General features: G+C 36.1%; 1 protein-coding gene across 1 annotated transcript; it reads left to right on the top strand.

Moving 5' to 3' along the window:
- The first annotated feature begins 747 nt into the window (after positions 1–747).
- On the top strand, positions 748–15,577 carry LOC140794922 (uncharacterized). The gene is made up of 16 exons (XM_073147203.1): positions 748–833; positions 1,083–1,168; positions 1,266–1,363; positions 1,453–1,553; positions 1,632–1,710; positions 2,098–2,158; positions 2,510–2,556; positions 2,644–2,736; positions 2,864–2,954; positions 8,267–8,315; positions 11,840–11,956; positions 12,032–12,179; positions 13,865–13,957; positions 14,036–14,104; positions 15,114–15,156; positions 15,282–15,577. Exons 2-16 carry the CDS (start codon positions 1,111–1,113, stop codon positions 15,380–15,382), a joined length of 1,248 nt encoding a protein of 415 aa, XP_073003304.1. The 5' UTR covers positions 748–833; positions 1,083–1,110; the 3' UTR covers positions 15,383–15,577.
- Positions 15,578–16,997: the final 1,420 nt, after the last annotated feature.

The raw sequence follows: 16,997 nt of genomic DNA, 5'->3' as shown, positions 1-16,997 counted from the left end.
CATTAAATTATAAAGCTCGATTTATAAATAGGAAAAATATAAGGTGTAAATCATAATTTTATTAAAAGACGAGATAGATTTCTCTTTAAAAATATCAACAATGCATTTTTCTTCCTTTCTTAACCTTTTATTTAACATCTAAAATACACTTACTTAAGCACCGTTATAAAGTCCAAAACTTCTTCAATAATACTTTTTCAAGGAAAGTTAATAATTTTGGTTAGAAAAAAAATCTTAGAGCTAATTTTCTAACTTCATTTGAAGAATTAAATAAACTATACTCTAAGTTTAAAGGTTGTTAGTTAAAGTAATAATATGCAAAAATGAGTGAATAGACTCTAGACAAGATATTAAATACAAAATCACTAAAATGTAAGGTTTTATTTGAAAATCTTTCTACTTACAAGTTACCTCTATTTGAGGCATATCTATTAAAACAAATTATCTAATAAACTTTCATTTGTATCATTTTGCCTGTCATATTTTTTATCTAAATTTGACAATAAAAGTAATTAATTTTTTTTGTAAAAAAAGATCTTATAGTAAAAAAAAAAAAAACTATTATAGTAATTTAATGGCTCTAAAATTTGTAATTTATCTAAAATTTTCTTACCTTATAAGTTCCGAAATAGATTTCTTTTTCTAGAAAATGCACAATTGTTGAGAAAATTACAAATAATAAGTATTTGACTAATTTGAATTAATCCTTAGAATATTCTTTTCCAAGTATAGATTTCCATCTCTATTGGATGCCTCAAAACAAACAAACAAAAAAAGTCCACATCTTTGCCAATTGCCATCGCACAAATCTCTAGGAGCGGATGGATCGGAAGGTAACATGTCATGCTCCCGCCTGCTTCCGTTTCTGATAACTTCTTCTCACACCTCCTTCTCTACGGAATCCTGCTCAATTCCATCTCCTAACCCATGCGTTAAACGTTCAATCCGCCTGAAACACGACTCGTCCTTCTCCTCTTTTTCAATCTCTTAAACCCTCTTCGAATCTTGCGTCGGCGATCTCTTTCTCCTTTGCTCTCACATTTGTCTGATTCGTTCCGCATCTAATTGCTGTGGGAGAGTAGTAGGTGGAGACTTCTCAGTCGGTGAGGTATGGGGAGCTCGGAGGAACGGGTGGTGGCGGTGATAATGGTTGGTGGGCCAACGAAAGGTGAGTAATTTTGAGATCTAGGCGCACGTCTCTTCCCAAACTGAGATTTTTTTGATGGGTTTTTGAGGTTTTTGGCTACTGTTCATCTTTGATGCAGGTACGCGGTTTCGGCCCTTGTCTTTGAATGTCCCGAAGCCTTTGTTCCCCTTGGCAGGGCAGCCCATGGTGCATCATCCAATCTCTGCGTGTCGGAGAGTACGAATCCTAGCTCTGATTTTGAATACTTTCTACAGAATTCACTTCCTTGGTGATGCTTTGCTTATTTCTTGATTTGAAAATTGTAGATCCCCAATTTAGCACAGATATATCTCATTGGATTCTACGAGGAGAGGGAGTTTGCACTCTATGTGTCTTCCATCTCCAATGAGCTCAGGGTCCCTGTTAGGTACGCTTATCTTCTAAGGAAGATGAGAAAGTTCACTTCTTTTAGATGTTAAATTCATCAGTTTTATTGTTGTTTTAGATACTTGAGGGAAGACAAACCGCATGGATCAGCAGGAGGACTTTACAGCTTCAGAGACTATATAATGGAAGATAACCCGGTTTGACATCTGTGCTCTTTGTTGTTGACTTATTTTAGCTAGCTCTCTCTGGTTTATTTTGGGTTTGTGAAACGAGCTTGGTGTGATGGAAGGTTTTGTCCCTTGCATCCCAGAGGTTGTGGTTTAAGTCTTGGAAACAACCTCTTCAAAATTGGGGGTAGGACTGCGTATATCTTCCCTCCCCAGAACCAAAGTAGGCTGAAGCCTCGTTCATAGGGACGCATGTTTATGAAATTAGCTGATTAGTGAAAGTTGATGTGGTTTTGAATTAGCCTTTGCTGTCGTGGGATATTTTCCAAGATTCTCCTTCATTTTCCTCTTTAGAAAAGTTTCACCTGATCATTATGCAGCATTCCTTATTAAAAACTTTACTTTCTGATTGTGCAGTCTCATATAGTTTTGCTGAACTGTGATGTTTGCTGTAGCTTTCCACTGCCGGAAATGCTTGGTGAGTGTGTAATGTAATTTGCTATTCTACTAATCATCATTCAGTAGCTTAGTAGTTTTGATGCACTGAAAATCATTATCTTATAATTAAAAAATTAAGTTGCATGTCTCAAACATCCAAGTATAAGCATTTTTCAGCCAATTTCTTGTTCTTTTATCAGTTTGCGCATATATCTATTCATGAAAATGATTCTATTGGATCAGATCACTAAAATGTGATGGAACTTTCATCATCGCATTTTTTGCTGAAGAAACCCCAATTTCAGCAAGTGTTTCAGTGGAGCCTACTTCTTTTAGTAGTCTTCTGTTTAATACTGATCCAGAGTTGCTTTATTGCACTTCATGAATGCAGAGGCTCACAAAAGATATGGTGGAATGGGTACAGTCTTAGTAATAAAGGTGAGAGAGCAGTGAACATCTGTTTTTTTGTTTGATTTTGTCAATTATCAAGCATGCATAACATATTCTACCTGCTTTCTTGCTCAGGTTTCTGCTGAGTCAGCCAACCAATTTGGTGAGTTGGTAGCAGATCCTGTCACAAAAGAACTGTTACATTACACAGAGAAACCAGAAACTTTTGTAAGTACAAGGCTTCATAATCATGTTACTATTATCCTTAGAGTCTATTATGTCATTGGTATAACATCCCCATGCATTTGGCTTCCAACAAGTTAGTGATATCTCTCCATGTTTTCCTTTCATGCAGGTAAGTGATCTCATAAACTGTGGCGTCTATATATTTACTCCAGATATCTTTAGTGCTATCCAGGATGTCTTTATGCAGAGGAAAGAGATAGGTAAATATGAACTACACATCAAAATTTTCTGATCTGTTGTTAAATGGTATAGTGGTTTCAACTCTGCTGATTTTTAGCTTTCTGATTTAGTTAATCATACAGTGCACACACTTCAGAACTTATGATTGGTGAAGCTTTCTTGGTTTTCTATGTTTTCGGTGTTTTGTTTTATTCCAATTTGTTTGTGGGCTCAGTTCTCTATCAAATTATTTTTCTTAACAAGTTCTTGAAATAAGGGATTGTGATACTGCCAAATATTATTATTTGTCTTGAATACATGTGGTGGTCTGTAGTTGTATATTAAGCCAGGATGTTTAGTACGAAGACATGGAGCTGTGACACTTGCAGAAGTATCTCCTTTGATTCCAATATGGTCAACCAAGCTTCTTGATAGTCGACTGTGAGAGTCACCCCTTTCTTGTCTTATTTGTAAAGCTTTCCCATGGTCAATCAAGGTATGCTTGGGCTAGATAGATTATTAGTCAGCAAAATGCAAGGTATGACCCCATCAGGAGATAAGCTGGCTGCTGTATATGTGGTGGAGCAGATCGCTCTGATACCGACTAGGCTACTTTCTTTGTTACTTACAAAGTGAATTAACTACAAATGATACCAAAGCCAAAGCATGACAAGTTGCACAAAGAGCCCTAGATGTTCTGCTGGCAATACTTTTTATTATCATTAGGATGGTGAAATTCATGGTTCGCCGGATTGGCGGGATCGGCCAAACCCAATCCCGATCCAAACTCTCTCTCTCTTTCTTTCTCTTTCACTCCTTTCTTTCACTCCTTTCTTTCACTCTTTCTTCTCACTCTCTCTCGTTCTCTCTTTCACTCATTTTTCCTCATTTTCTCTTCTTACTATATAGTCATTGTTTTTCTTATGGAGAGATCTAGCTCTGACGAACTCCAACGACACAAATCGAACTCTGGCAAACTCCGATAATTAATTTTATTTCTTTATTTCTCTCTTAGTTTTTTCATTTCTTTCACTCTATCTTTATTTTTGTTCTTTTCTTTTTCTTCACAGCACTATAGTTTTTCTTTTTTTTGTTTGGTTTTTGTCACGACCCGAAATAGGAATTATGACCGGCAATGCATCTCAATATGCTTGAGATACATGAAACCTTAATAATACTTTCTACGAGTACGATAGCAATTAAATAAATAAAATGAATATCTGCTTTATTAAAATTTAAAACTAATTGCAATAAAGATAAAATAATGTTATTGTTTTTGAGTCTCTAACAAAATAAATAAATCTTCTAATCTAAAGCATAAAATCCAAAAGAGCAGAAAATTAAATAGGTGAATCTTAAGTGGAGGTGGAGTCCGGGTACATCTCGCTCAGTCGCCTCGCTGACTATTACCTGAGATAGATAAATAAATACAAAAAAAAGAATCCATGAGCCAACAACTATAGCTCAGTGAGTGGAGTCCACTCGAAAACCAAATAAATTCTAAATTATATTAATGCTGAATAAAATTAAACTAAAAGCAACAATATTCATAATAATTTGCAATAAGCATGCTCTTTAAATAATGACAATGATAATAATAGAGAATCACAACTTGTAATCTTGCACAGTTTCAACGTATTAATATCTTTTCAATATTTATATTGTCAAATATCTCAATGGGTCTAAACCCTGTGGATCTACATCAACTAGAAGTCACCTCGAGATGACGCTCGGGACTTTTCTTCATAGTTGATCCTGTTAGGGTCATCAGATAGTATCACCATGTGATCAACACATTTTGTCTTTTTCACTAACCGTTAAGAGAAGTTAGAGTCACCTAGGAATTTCTCATTCATCCCAGGACTGTTCCCTAACTCCGCCAGAGTCACCTAAGAAAGTCACCGCAGTGATCTGATTTAGGATTTTTCCCTAGACTTCTAGATAGACTTGAGTCACCATGGAAAATTGCAAGCGATTTATACCGGGACTGTTCTCTAAGTCGTACCAATACTAGTCTCGTTTTTCTTTTCACTAATTTCAATATTTGCATAGTATGGTGTTGCACTAAGTATAATGATTAAATGCACACAAAAAATGTAATAATTAAATTTGCAAGTACGGATGAAAATAATAATTTTGCACACAGAAAATTTACATAGTTCGACAAAGGTACGAAATATAATAAAATAAATATGTGAGTGGACCCACTCACTTGAGTCTAGGCAAGACAACTGAATCTCAAATTCCTAGCTCACGTGCTAAAAATCACCACCTTTAATAATAAACAACAATAACATTTTTAATTAAAAAAATATAAAAAAAAATTCGTACAATTTAACTCAAAAATTAATAATTTGGGCCAAAATAAGCCCAAATTAGTTGGGCTGAGCTGCAATTGGCCCGCAGCCCACCCAACCCACACTTAAATGGATTGGGCCTAAGGCCCAATCTAATTAACTAATGGAACCGGGTCGGGTTCCTTGGATTTGGATCCAACCCGACCCGAATCCAACTTAACTAATGGAACCGGGTCAGGTTCCTTGGATTCGGATCCAACCCGACTCGAATCCAACCACTTAATGGGAAAAGGCCAGACTCGGGTTGCCCGAGTCTGTTTTCTCCAAGCCGGGGAGAGAGAGAGAGAGAGAGAGAAAGAGAAAGGAAAAGAGGGAGAGGAAAAGAGAAAGACGAAGACGCCGGCGGCCACCACAGCGACGGTTCGCCGGCCACACCCTCAGCTCCCCAACACCCACATGGTGCCACCGTCCTCGCGAGGTGGAGGAGAACCCGCGAACGGTGGTCGATCCCATGGCTGACGGCGACCGGAGCCACGAGGGCTCCAACGGTGAACGCCCACGGCACGAGGCCAACGGCAAGATGCTTCCAGATGGAGCGACAGCGACCTGAAGCCGCCAGCCAGCCTAATTTGTCGGCAAAATCGAAGAACCCCCAAATTAGGTATTTTTAATTTACTTAATTAAATTGAAATTAAACTTGAGAGGTGGGAGAGGGCTTACTAAGGAGTCACGTGGTGGTTTCTGCTGGCTCCGGCGGCGCTCCGGCAGGCTGATTCCACGGCGTGACTCCGATAGTGAGGAAGAAGAAAGCGAAAGAGGGAAAAAGAAGAGAGAGAAGGGGGCTGAGGTGGTTAAGTAGATAGAGAGAGAGGATTAGGGTTTTAATTTATAGATTAAAAAAAGATCAAATCTAATCCGATTCAGATTAGATGAGGTCTTCTCTGCGCCTCGTCGCGTGCCGGAGAAGGAGAGAGGAGGGGCTGCACGTGCAGAGCACGTGCACCCTCCTCTCTCAACCCCTAAATTTTTTTTTTCTTTTGGTTCTTACAGTTTTCTTCTACTCACTCTCTCTAATCTTTTTTTTTTTTTCAGTTTTTACTACATCATAGTTTTTCTTTTTTTATTTTCTTATTTTTTTGTCATTTTTTTTTCTAAATTTTTAGAAATCTTTCTGAAATTTTAAATAATATTTAGAATTTACGTAATTAAAAAAAGTTTGACCCAATCCGGGCAACCGATACGACTGATACGTATCGTTTTTTCTAAATATTGATCCTAATCCCGATTTTTCAAACCTTGGTGAAATTGGCTAGCTTTCTACAACATCAAGAGTTTATTTAAGTATGTCTATAATTTTACTTTGTTGAGATAGAAATATTGGGTACTTGACTACTTGTTGTGATAAATGTAGGAGAATCCTGGTAATTTCTAAAAGTCTGGTGCACATTCTTTCTACAAGATAGGATGCCTCTTTTATGGAGAGTGCACTTAGGTGCTAGTAGTATTATAGATTTCCCTAAGTCTAAAATATTTATCTATGGATTTCTCTATTATCTTCATCTCCTTGGTACAACTGTGAGATGACATATCTTTGCAATAAGTGGATTGGGCACACTACTGAGTTTTAATTAACCCATTACTAATTCTTAGAGTCCGAGGCTGCATAGGTAGGTGATAGATCTTGACATCTTTAATTCTTAACCAGTGATGTTCCATATTGGGCTCATACTAACAAGAGAACAATATTGGAATTTCTCATCCCAATAAAGTTTCCTCGTAATAATAAAGAAAAAGGAAGATTGTAAACTAATATGAACTACTTTCTCTAAGACAATAGTTAATAAAACTCCAAAAGTAATTACAGTGTCCAGAGGTGACTACTAATGTCCCACCAAATAAAGTAACATAACATATAATTTTAGAAACATGAATACTAATACAACTAAATGTTGAAGAACAAACCTATGTGGAGGCAGAGTCCCGTCATGTTGGCCTTTAACTGAAAAGTTAGAGGAGGGAGATTCCATGAGCCAACAATTATAACTCAATGAATGGAATAAATCCAAAATTCATTTGCATGATTTTAAAATGAATCTAAGGCTTAATGAAGTAGAATCCTATGTACTAAACATGCTCATAACAAACAATAATAATGATGTACAAAGAATAATAATGTAAATTATAACCAGTAATATGCGTATTATTTTCAATATGTTGAACCTCTCAATATTTAATAAATGTCATAGAAAGGTGGAAGAGGACTACGGGTGAGTACCAGAGTGGTCTTCAATTGCTCTAGCGGTGCTCTGAAGAGGAGGAACAAGGTGGTTTTTAGTGTGAGAAGAAAGGGGGATCCAGGGTATTATAGGAAAAGATTTTTAGGATTCAAATTTAATTCGGAATCCAACTGCTTCGACTGAAAATTTTGCGGCCACCTCCTCGTCACGTAATGGGTGAGAGGAGAGGGAGGTGGGTCACTTGGACTGCACATGATGATTATATATATCTATATATTTTTTTTCTGGTTATTACAGCTTGGCCTTGAGAAATAATAAATAACTTTCAATTCTAAAAGAAGGTTAAGAGTCGCCTGGAGTTATTGTAATGTATTGCTTGATCTATAATCAATCAGTATGGTTTCACTCTTGAGGTAAACATTTTAAAATTTAATCAGGACTAATCTGCCTAGGAGTACTGAATTAACTCATGGCAATAGTGGCGCAATACTTGTGACAACAATCATATATTGCAACATTCATCAGGAGTTCCATTCTGTCAAATGAATTTAGTAGGTGTAAGACATAGGACTGGGATCCAAAGACTAAATTATGCATTAGCAAGATTTATGGCTCGATACTTGAAGTGCCTCTATTTTCTAAGAGATGAAAGTCACTTCCTGCATGTGGTAGGTGTATTGCATAATTTATCTGACTGCCAATCTGTACCAATAAACTTGGGTAGGATAATTTTCTTGTTCTTATTAAGTATTCTTCTGTGCTTTTGTGTGTATGTATATATGTGAAACAAATCCAATTCTTTTACTTCTGATATTGCAGCTAATTTGCGCCGTGTGTCCAGTTTTGAAGCTCTCCAATTGGCAACAAAGTATGTCTCTCTTTGTACCTAAGAATTACTATGCTCTATCTTATGTATCTGAATTTTTCATCTATGGTATATATTAGAAGTTTCTCTCATTGTGTTTCATGTTCTTCTCTGCAAAGTGCAAACATTACCTATACCTTGATTTCCTTTGCAAAGCTCTCCAATTGGCAGCTTTGGTATTATTGTTATTTTAGGTTCAACAATTTCAGCTGGTTTCAGCTGATTGGATTCTGTTTCACTTAGTTTCCATGAGTATGCTTGCAACCATTATGTACCCGAAATAATGGTTGTATCACATTAATAGTTGGGACATCATCAAAATGAGAGGAATATCTAGTAAAGGATGGAATTGATCAACCTAGCAAAGACTCAAATGGAACTAGAGGGAACATGGTTCCCAAAATCAGTCAATCTCGAGTCGGACCGGTTGATCTGAAATGGGATCAACCATTACCAATCCCGATCCGGACCCAAAACTAGTATGATGATTGGTTTCGGTCTGAGATTGGTTGTATCGGCCGAATTGATCGAAACTCGGCTGAAACTAAATTTTTTGAAGATTTAGGTCGAATCTAAAGTATATCTAATTTAGGAGATATTAATAATTGTGTCATGACCCAAAATTGGAATCATGACCGGTCATGTACCTCAATGCATTTTAAAAGATACACGAAGCCTTAAACTAATATTTTTCTAAGTCCCAAAATAACAAGAATTTAAATTATGAACAACTAACTCTAATAATTATAATCCAATAATAAAAAAATGCCTATGTCATCGATATTGTGTCACCAATCAAACAGTATAACAGATGGTTTAGAATAAAATGTCTAAAACAACCGATGGACAAAATAGTAAAATCGTAAGTGGAGGTGAGGTCCCGGTGCATCTCGTTCAGTCGCCATGTAGATCAGCACCTGAAATATTAGAAGAGGGAACCCATAAGTCAACAAATATAGCTCAGTGAGTGGAATTCACTCAAAAACCAAATAAATTTGAATCTATAACATAACTTTAAAAAAAATACAAGTCCAATAATAGAAAATGGGAATCCTACTAAGCTTGCTTATGATAACAATAGTAATAACAATACAAGTAATGACAGAGCAAATCATATCTCATAATATGGTTCGTGTCCATATACTGAATTTTTTTTAATATTAATAATAAAGTCATATGTCTCAACTTAGGACTGTTCTTAAGAATCCATATCAATTACAAGTCAACTTGATATGCATTCAAGTCTTTTCCTTATAATTAATCTAGTTAGAGTCACTAAGAGGTGTCACTATATGATAAACTCATCCTGTCTTTTCCACTAACCATAGAGAAAGATTAGAGTCACCTCAATAAGATTTCTAATCTAGCATGAGACTATTCTTTAAACGCACCAGAGTCACCTAAACAGATCATATGTTGATCAGGTATAGGACTGTCTCTTGGATTTTAAGGTAGTTTTGAGTCAGCACAGGAAGATGCACGAAAAATATCTAGTCTGTGTCTGTTCTCAAAGTCTTACCACTTATCAATTATATTTTTCCATCATATAAATGACTATATGTACTAAGTATAGCAATGTAGTGGGTCTTATATTTTGCACATAGAATATAATAATGAACAAAAATGTAATAATGTATTTGCACACTGAATTATATGTTATATGATAAAAAACACAAAATACAAGATGAATAAATAAAATAAATATGTAAATGAACCCACTCACCTGTGTCTAGCTGAAACGATTGAAATCTCTAGTCCATTGGATTGGGTTGGGCTGCAGTTGGCTGCCCACAAGATTTCGATTAAACGAGCTGGGCCAAGGCCCAGCAAAAAAAAATTTAGCAATGGATTGGGCTACGTGTTAGCTTGCAACCCTTCATTTGCGAATAAGGTACGGGTCGGGTCTTGGATTCGAAATCCAACCCAAACTTACAACTAGAAAAAAACGAAGGGGAGGGGTTTGGCTCGGTCTAACCCGAGTCCCACCCCCCACCCCCCACCCCCCACTCCCCACTCCCCACCCTTCTTCCTCGAGAAGATCGACGTGAGGGAGAGAGAGAGAGAGAGAGAGTCCACCGGCGACCACCACCGCTGTCGGCGGTCACCGGCCACACCCTATTCTTCCCGCCACGATCGCGGCCATGGCAACCACATGAGGTGAAGGAGAGGCCGCCGATGACGACCAATGCTCCTAACTCAAGGTCGTGGTGATCTGAGCCACGAGGGCTCTAAGAAAGCACTTCTATGGCACGAGGCCAATGGCACGACACTCCGGCACACAAGCGGCAGTGACTCGAAGCCGCAGATCGACTCGATTCACCGATGACTCCACTTTGCCCCGAAAATAGGTATTTTTATCCTAACTTATTAAACTTAAATTAATTATGAGGGATGAGAGAGGGGTTGCCTGCAAGTTGTTGAGTGGGCTCCGCTCGCTTAGGCAGTGCTCCGGATATCCGACTTGACAGTGGGTGATCCGACGGGAAGGAAAGAGAGAGAGAGAGAAAGAAAGAACCTCCTATACTAGGGTTAGAGTTTTAATTTATATGATATATTTTTAAACCAAAATCTGAGATCAGATTTGGATTTGGAGTGGCTGAAATCTCTCGGCCACTCCTCCATCGCGTAACTGCGAAGGAGAAGTGAAGAGGGGCGCATGTGCACTATACGTGCGACCCCTTTTTTTTCTGGTTCTCACAAATTGATATTCTTAGTTGCCTTTTTTTTAATTTTTAGTTTTACCCTCTATTTTGAAGATTCAGGCCGAATCTAAAATGCATCTAATTTAGGAGATATTAGTAATTGTCTAATTGATATTCTTAGTTGCCTTTTTTTTTTATTTTTAGTTGTATCCTCTATCTCTCACACATACTCTTCTTCCACACTTGTACTTCATTGTTGTGTTTCAATAGATAAGGGTGCACTTATGCTTATTACATTGCAACAGTATGCATATGTGAATAATAGCTATGAAAACACAAACTATAACCCAAGACAAATAAAGAACATGTTGCAAAAGTAGTTTACTTTGTTTTTCTGTTTTTGCATGATACGGTATGCATTTTTTTTTAATAATATGGACGAGCCGTAAAGGCACAAAAGTTCAGTGTCATGTTTGTATCGTGGGACTCTGTGATTTGTGACAGGGAAATCCTATAAAATTCCATGATACTAGGGATAAAATATCTTTCCTTTTCATCCTGGCAAAACTCCATCTGAGGTTACTATTATCAGTGGGATGCTTTTGAACATTGTGATATGTTTCTTTATCTATTGAATCTGAACTTCTTGGCTGTTTCAGCACTATAGTAGATGATGCTCTGAACTACAAATGCATCTGAGAAATGCTCTCTTATTTTGAAGATTTGATATTAGTTTTTTGTCCTTTACTGTATTCTTCAAAAATTTTGCATGAATAATCAGTTCAAAGTATACTAAGAAATTTACGACTTCGACAAATTCTTTTTCTCCCCCTCTTCCAGTGTGTTGATTATTAATATATCTATGCTGATTCTTACTTTTGACAGAGCTCTTCCGACAGATTATGTCAGACTGGATCAGGATATCTTGTCTCCTCTTGCAGGGAAAAAAGAACTCTATACATATGAGACACTTGACTTTTGGGAACAGATCAAGACTCCAGGGTAGAAACAATTTTTAGATCTAGGTTTCCTTCTTTATTCTGTTGAACTATTAATCAATTGTTTGTCTATGATTAGGATGTCTTTGAAATGTTCTGCGCTGTACCTTTCCCAGTTTCGCCATACCTCTCCTCATCTATTAGCAGCAGGTGATGGCACAAGAAGTGCCACCATCATAGGTGATGTCTATATTCATCCATCAGCTAAAGTGCATCCAAGTGCAAAGGTAGTTTCTTTTATCTCTATTCTTGAGCTTAGTTAGGGTTCAAGGATAACTATCTTCCATGCAACCCCTCAGTGTTTCTTGGGAAATTTTAACAAGTTATTTTTGATGTATAAGTAGGTTTGAGATGAATCTTATTGATAACTTTCTCTAATATTAGGCATCCTGCTGTGGTGTTAATGCTTAAAAGTCTGGTTGTTGTTGTACTTGTAGTTACACTTATACTGGTGTTTTAGGATGAATCTGTATATTCTTTAATTGTTAATGGCCACAATTAAGGTCATATATGTAAATAAATATTGGTCAGGCATTCTTACTTTATCTACTACTGCAACAATGGTCAAACCAGTTTTATGCTAAAATTGCATTATATGAATCTATCAATTTCATAAATTGAGATCTTATGTCTGTCTCAGGACCTACAAGTTATAATTGTCGAGATGAGACAGTAAGAGAGACTCTTGGATAAAACTAAGCTATCCCTTTATTATTTAAGATATGCACTGGGCCTCCTAGTAATTAGACATTATATGTCATGCATGTTCAGTCATGTTTAAAAGTATCTTGTAGTACGTGTACAGAAAACATGTACTTACCCTTTATGTTACATAGGTATATACATGTTATGCATAGTATATATTATAAAGTATATATATGCATGCCATGTATGTATTACGTGTATAAATTTATAATTTCGTGTAAATTTCTAGGACATTGTTCGTGAAGCAGATATCAAGAATTTTCTTGTATTCAAGTGTAACTATAAACTTAAACAAGGGATATGCTCAACACTATAGAAATGTTATACATTAAGAGATATTAAGTTTTGAAAGTCATTTCTTTTGCATCACCTAATCCCTAATTACTTAATTAGTAGCCTTCCCTAATTAGTAGCCTTACACTCTTCTAGTTGCCTTGTAAGAATTTTCAGTAGATAGATAAGAAGGTTCCATTTTTTTCAATCTAGGATTTTAGACCTTATAGATCAAATATCCATTATATAGGTTTCAATGCAAAATCTCAAAATTTTAACTTTTAAATTCATATGCTCAATTAAAAGGGTGAGGCAAGTATTCCAACTTGGCAGAATTGAACTCTACTAGTTATTGCCTTTGTTAGAGTTCACTTCACTTCACTTCCCTTCTCTTTTTCTTGTTCTCTTTTTGTTAAATAACAAATACGACATATTTCATCTTCTCGAAAGGCTTCTTTCCTTGCATTGTTTTGAAAAATGATTTCATAAGCGCGGTGGGCCAACTGCCTGGACTGCATATGCATATGCATTTTCATATTTACCACCAATGACTGTATTTTGACCTCGTATGTATATGCATATGCATCCTCATATCCGAATGAAAGCGCTATGCCATAATATTGAGATAATTTATAGTGCTTCATAATAATTTTTTATTGATTAATTTTGTTTGGTGCAACTTATCATACTTACAAATACTTATTAAGTAATTATATTATTAGAGAGTAGCTTCCTTAGTGGATAGAATAATATAAAAATGATTGTCTATATATTACTTTGCAACTTGTACCTAGTTATTAGCTTGTTATGCTAAAATATTCAATACACTAGATATGTAAATTATATATAACTTATTATAAATATTTGCATTGATAGACCGTATATACACCTGCATACTGTGGGCGCTTTTCACAACATTGTTTCCTTGGAACAGATCGGCCCCAATGTCTCAATATCAGCAAATGCTCGTATTGGAGCTGGTGCGAGGCTCATCAGCTGCATCATTCTAGATGATGTTGAAATTAAGGTGTTATATTTTTTTGACATGAATGTGAGAATGAAAATGTTTCTGGAGATATGGTATTAATGACTCCATTCATGACAGGAAAATGCAGTTGTTATACATTCTATTGTTGGGTGGAAGTCATCTATAGGAAAATGGTCACGTGCACAGGCAAGCCTCCCTCCACTCTTCCCCTTTTTCTTCCTTTTGCTCTGAGAATTCTGGAATGTTCTCTTTGATAGATACTTTATGCTCAAATTTTTTTTAAGAGAAGTGGGAACTTAATGGTGTTCCAATTAAATTGGTGTTGTTCGAATTTAAACCTAGGTGCACTTTATCCAACATGAGCCACTTTAACCATTTTAAGCATCATCCATTGGCTACTTTATGCTCAATTGTTTTTCATGAAAAATAATTTATTATGTGAGAATGAAGGACCTTTAATGCAATTAAACGTGGAGCATGATCACTGAATTGACTGAGAATTTGCTTATAAAAAATCACACAAGACGGTGAAGCTGCACTCTAGTAAGTAGTGTAAGGAAATGCCTTATACCAGGTTATTTACTGTTTAGTGTCCACAGGAGAAATTTATTGCATTTTTGCAGTTTCTCCTATGAGGTTGTCAATGCTTAAATATGCTACTTGCTGGCAACCATGAAGTTTCCAAGCTTTAAAAAAGTCGCTAATTGATTTCCGCAAATTGTCTTCTCCAAAAAAAGGAAAACTTATAAATAATAGTGCTACAGTCAGAAAGAATATAAGTTGGTATCAGATCTGCTTTATTGTTCAGATATTTGATGCAACAATTTTACTTTTTTTTTGTAATATAGAGTGGGCTAGGCCCAATTCTGATGAAATACTGGTACCAAGTGACCTTAAGTGTTCCACACAACCTATTTGCCTCCATTTTGTCTTGGAATCTCTTTCATGATTAAGGTCTCAATTGCATTTCCTTTTGAAATTCTCCATTCCTAGCCAAGATATAATTGAATCATCAACCTTTCTTTGCCTTACAGAAATATGCTCCAAGAACAATAACCACATGAATAAATCTTCATTTATCGCCCTATGTATTAAAATTTCTAATCCTTATTTATCCCTTAATCAATTATAATGTAAGTTGTAGATTCATATTTTTGGTTCAATGTTGCTTTAAATGTTTGATGACACATTTCAGGGTGAGGGAGACTGCAATGCAAAACTTGGGATTACAATCCTCGGTACAAGCTTACTTTTCTATAACTTTTCTGACTCTTTTGCATCTATAAAAGAAAAGAAGAAAAAAAAATTCCATGAGATACATACATGTTTGTGTGAGTAAATTATATTTTTTAATCACTCGCAGGTGAAGCTGTGTCAGTTGAAGATGAAGTTGTGGTGATTAACTGCATAGTTCTCCCAAATAAAACCCTCGGTGTCAGCGTGCAAGAGGAGATCATCCTGTAATCTGTTAGTTGATAATAGAATGGTTCTCCATGCCTTAGACTGTTGGCCTTTATATCTTTTTGCTAGATCTGAGACATTGCTTTCATTTTGATATGTTGGTACCCAGAAATGAAAATTGTAATATTTGTTGTTTATTAACGTTTTTTAGTATCATTTAGCAAACAATAAAGTTATGTTTGTCAGGTGGGTATCAAACCTTGGTGAAAGTTTTCTAGTTCTGTGAATTAATCCTATTACTTTTGCTTCTACCGTCTCAAAAGATTGTATTTTGTTTTTCCATCACCTGGATCTCATGGATTCAGATTGAAAAAGATTGAATTCTTTTTTCTTTAAACGAAGGTTTGCAGATATTGTTCGAGTGGAACAAGGATTCCCATTTTCTCCATTAACAAACCACTTTGTGGAATGAAACCTGTAGTATTGGAAGCTTTGAATTTGAAAATTTTGTTACTGTATCATGTCGAGCAGCAAGAAATTAGGAGCTTCGGAAATCTCCAAGTTGTCCAGTATTCCTTCTATCCATGAATTAATGGGGAGATATGAGAAGTGAACAGGCTAATGGATTTCTTGGTATTGCATGAAGTGCAATCTAAAGGTCCAACAATTTTGTTCTTCTAAGTCTCGTTTGTTCTTATTCTAATTTTTTTTTATATTGGCATATCACAGTTTATAAGAGTATATATTATTTGTTTAGTTGTATATTAATATGTAATAATTATATTTGATATGATATAAAGTTAAAATAATAGTTCGGCAAATAAGAGGGACGCCCAGAAAGTAAAGATAAGAAAAAGGAAAGAGAGTGAGAGAGAGGAAGATCTCATCAAGGGTAAGCTCCTAAGACAAGGGACGACATTGTATGTTGTCGGGTCGCTGGCCGACCAATTTCTCGGCACAAGCATGATGATAAGGAGCAGTTAGAATCACGCATTGAGAAACTCCGACGATGATGCATGCCAATGAAAATTGAGTGAGAGCTCATGAAGGCAAGGAATGAGGTAGAGAGGCTGAGGAGAATGGAGAGGAAGGAGGTTAGAGAGGGTGCATGGCTAACCTATGCACTAGTAGGAGAAAAGGAAGGGTGACATATGTATGGGAGGAGAGAATGGCAGCTCACATTTAAATTTAATGGACTTAGATTATGAGAGTTAAATATGCAGTTGTTGATCCTTGGGGTTGCTAATACCTCTCTTAGATGCGGAAGACATTGTGCAATACTATTAAGAAGCTTAAGGATGACATCTTACGTTTTCTTCATAACACTCTATGGACTTGCATAGAGATTAAGAATGGGTCATTCATTATTTTTCCCCTTCACCTCAAATCAATTTCAACGAACCCTTTTGGGTTACAAAATTTAAGCTCATTAGTCTCATTTCTTTGTCTTAATTTTTTAAAAAATAAACTTAATTAAATATATAAAAAATAAAATAAAAAAGATATTTGATTACCGAACCAGTTGGGTCCTCAATCCAAAGGGAGCTGGGCTGCTACAACATAGGCTGCAATCTAAATTCCCTGATAGATAGATATCTCTGCTATTGCTATTTGGCAAATTCCTACTACCCTTAAAATTCTGGGTTTTGTGTGGAAAATGTGTTTGGAATGGCCTTTC

Source organism: Typha latifolia, chromosome 9, assembly GCF_019914945.1.
Source record: "Typha latifolia isolate L0001 chromosome 9, TyphaL0001v2, whole genome shotgun sequence".
In the NCBI taxonomy this organism is placed as follows: domain Eukaryota; kingdom Viridiplantae; phylum Streptophyta; class Magnoliopsida; order Poales; family Typhaceae; genus Typha; species Typha latifolia.
The sequence above is the reverse complement of the archived record's forward strand: the minus strand, read 5'-3'. Positions and strand labels throughout refer to the sequence as shown.

What these genes read in the sequence shown, in the direction of transcription:
- LOC140794922 (XM_073147203.1), top strand. Translation starts at nt 1,111, where the DNA reads ATGGGGAGCTCGGAGGAACGGGTGGTGGCGGTGATAATGGTTGGTGGG. An exon ending in GAGCTCAGGGTCCCTGTTAG is followed by an intron (nt 1,554 to 1,631) that starts GTACGCTTATCT and finishes TTGTTGTTTTAG; the next exon opens with ATACTTGAGGGAAGACAAAC. An exon ending in GTACAGTCTTAGTAATAAAG is followed by an intron (nt 2,557 to 2,643) that starts GTGAGAGAGCAG and finishes TTTCTTGCTCAG; the next exon opens with GTTTCTGCTGAGTCAGCCAA.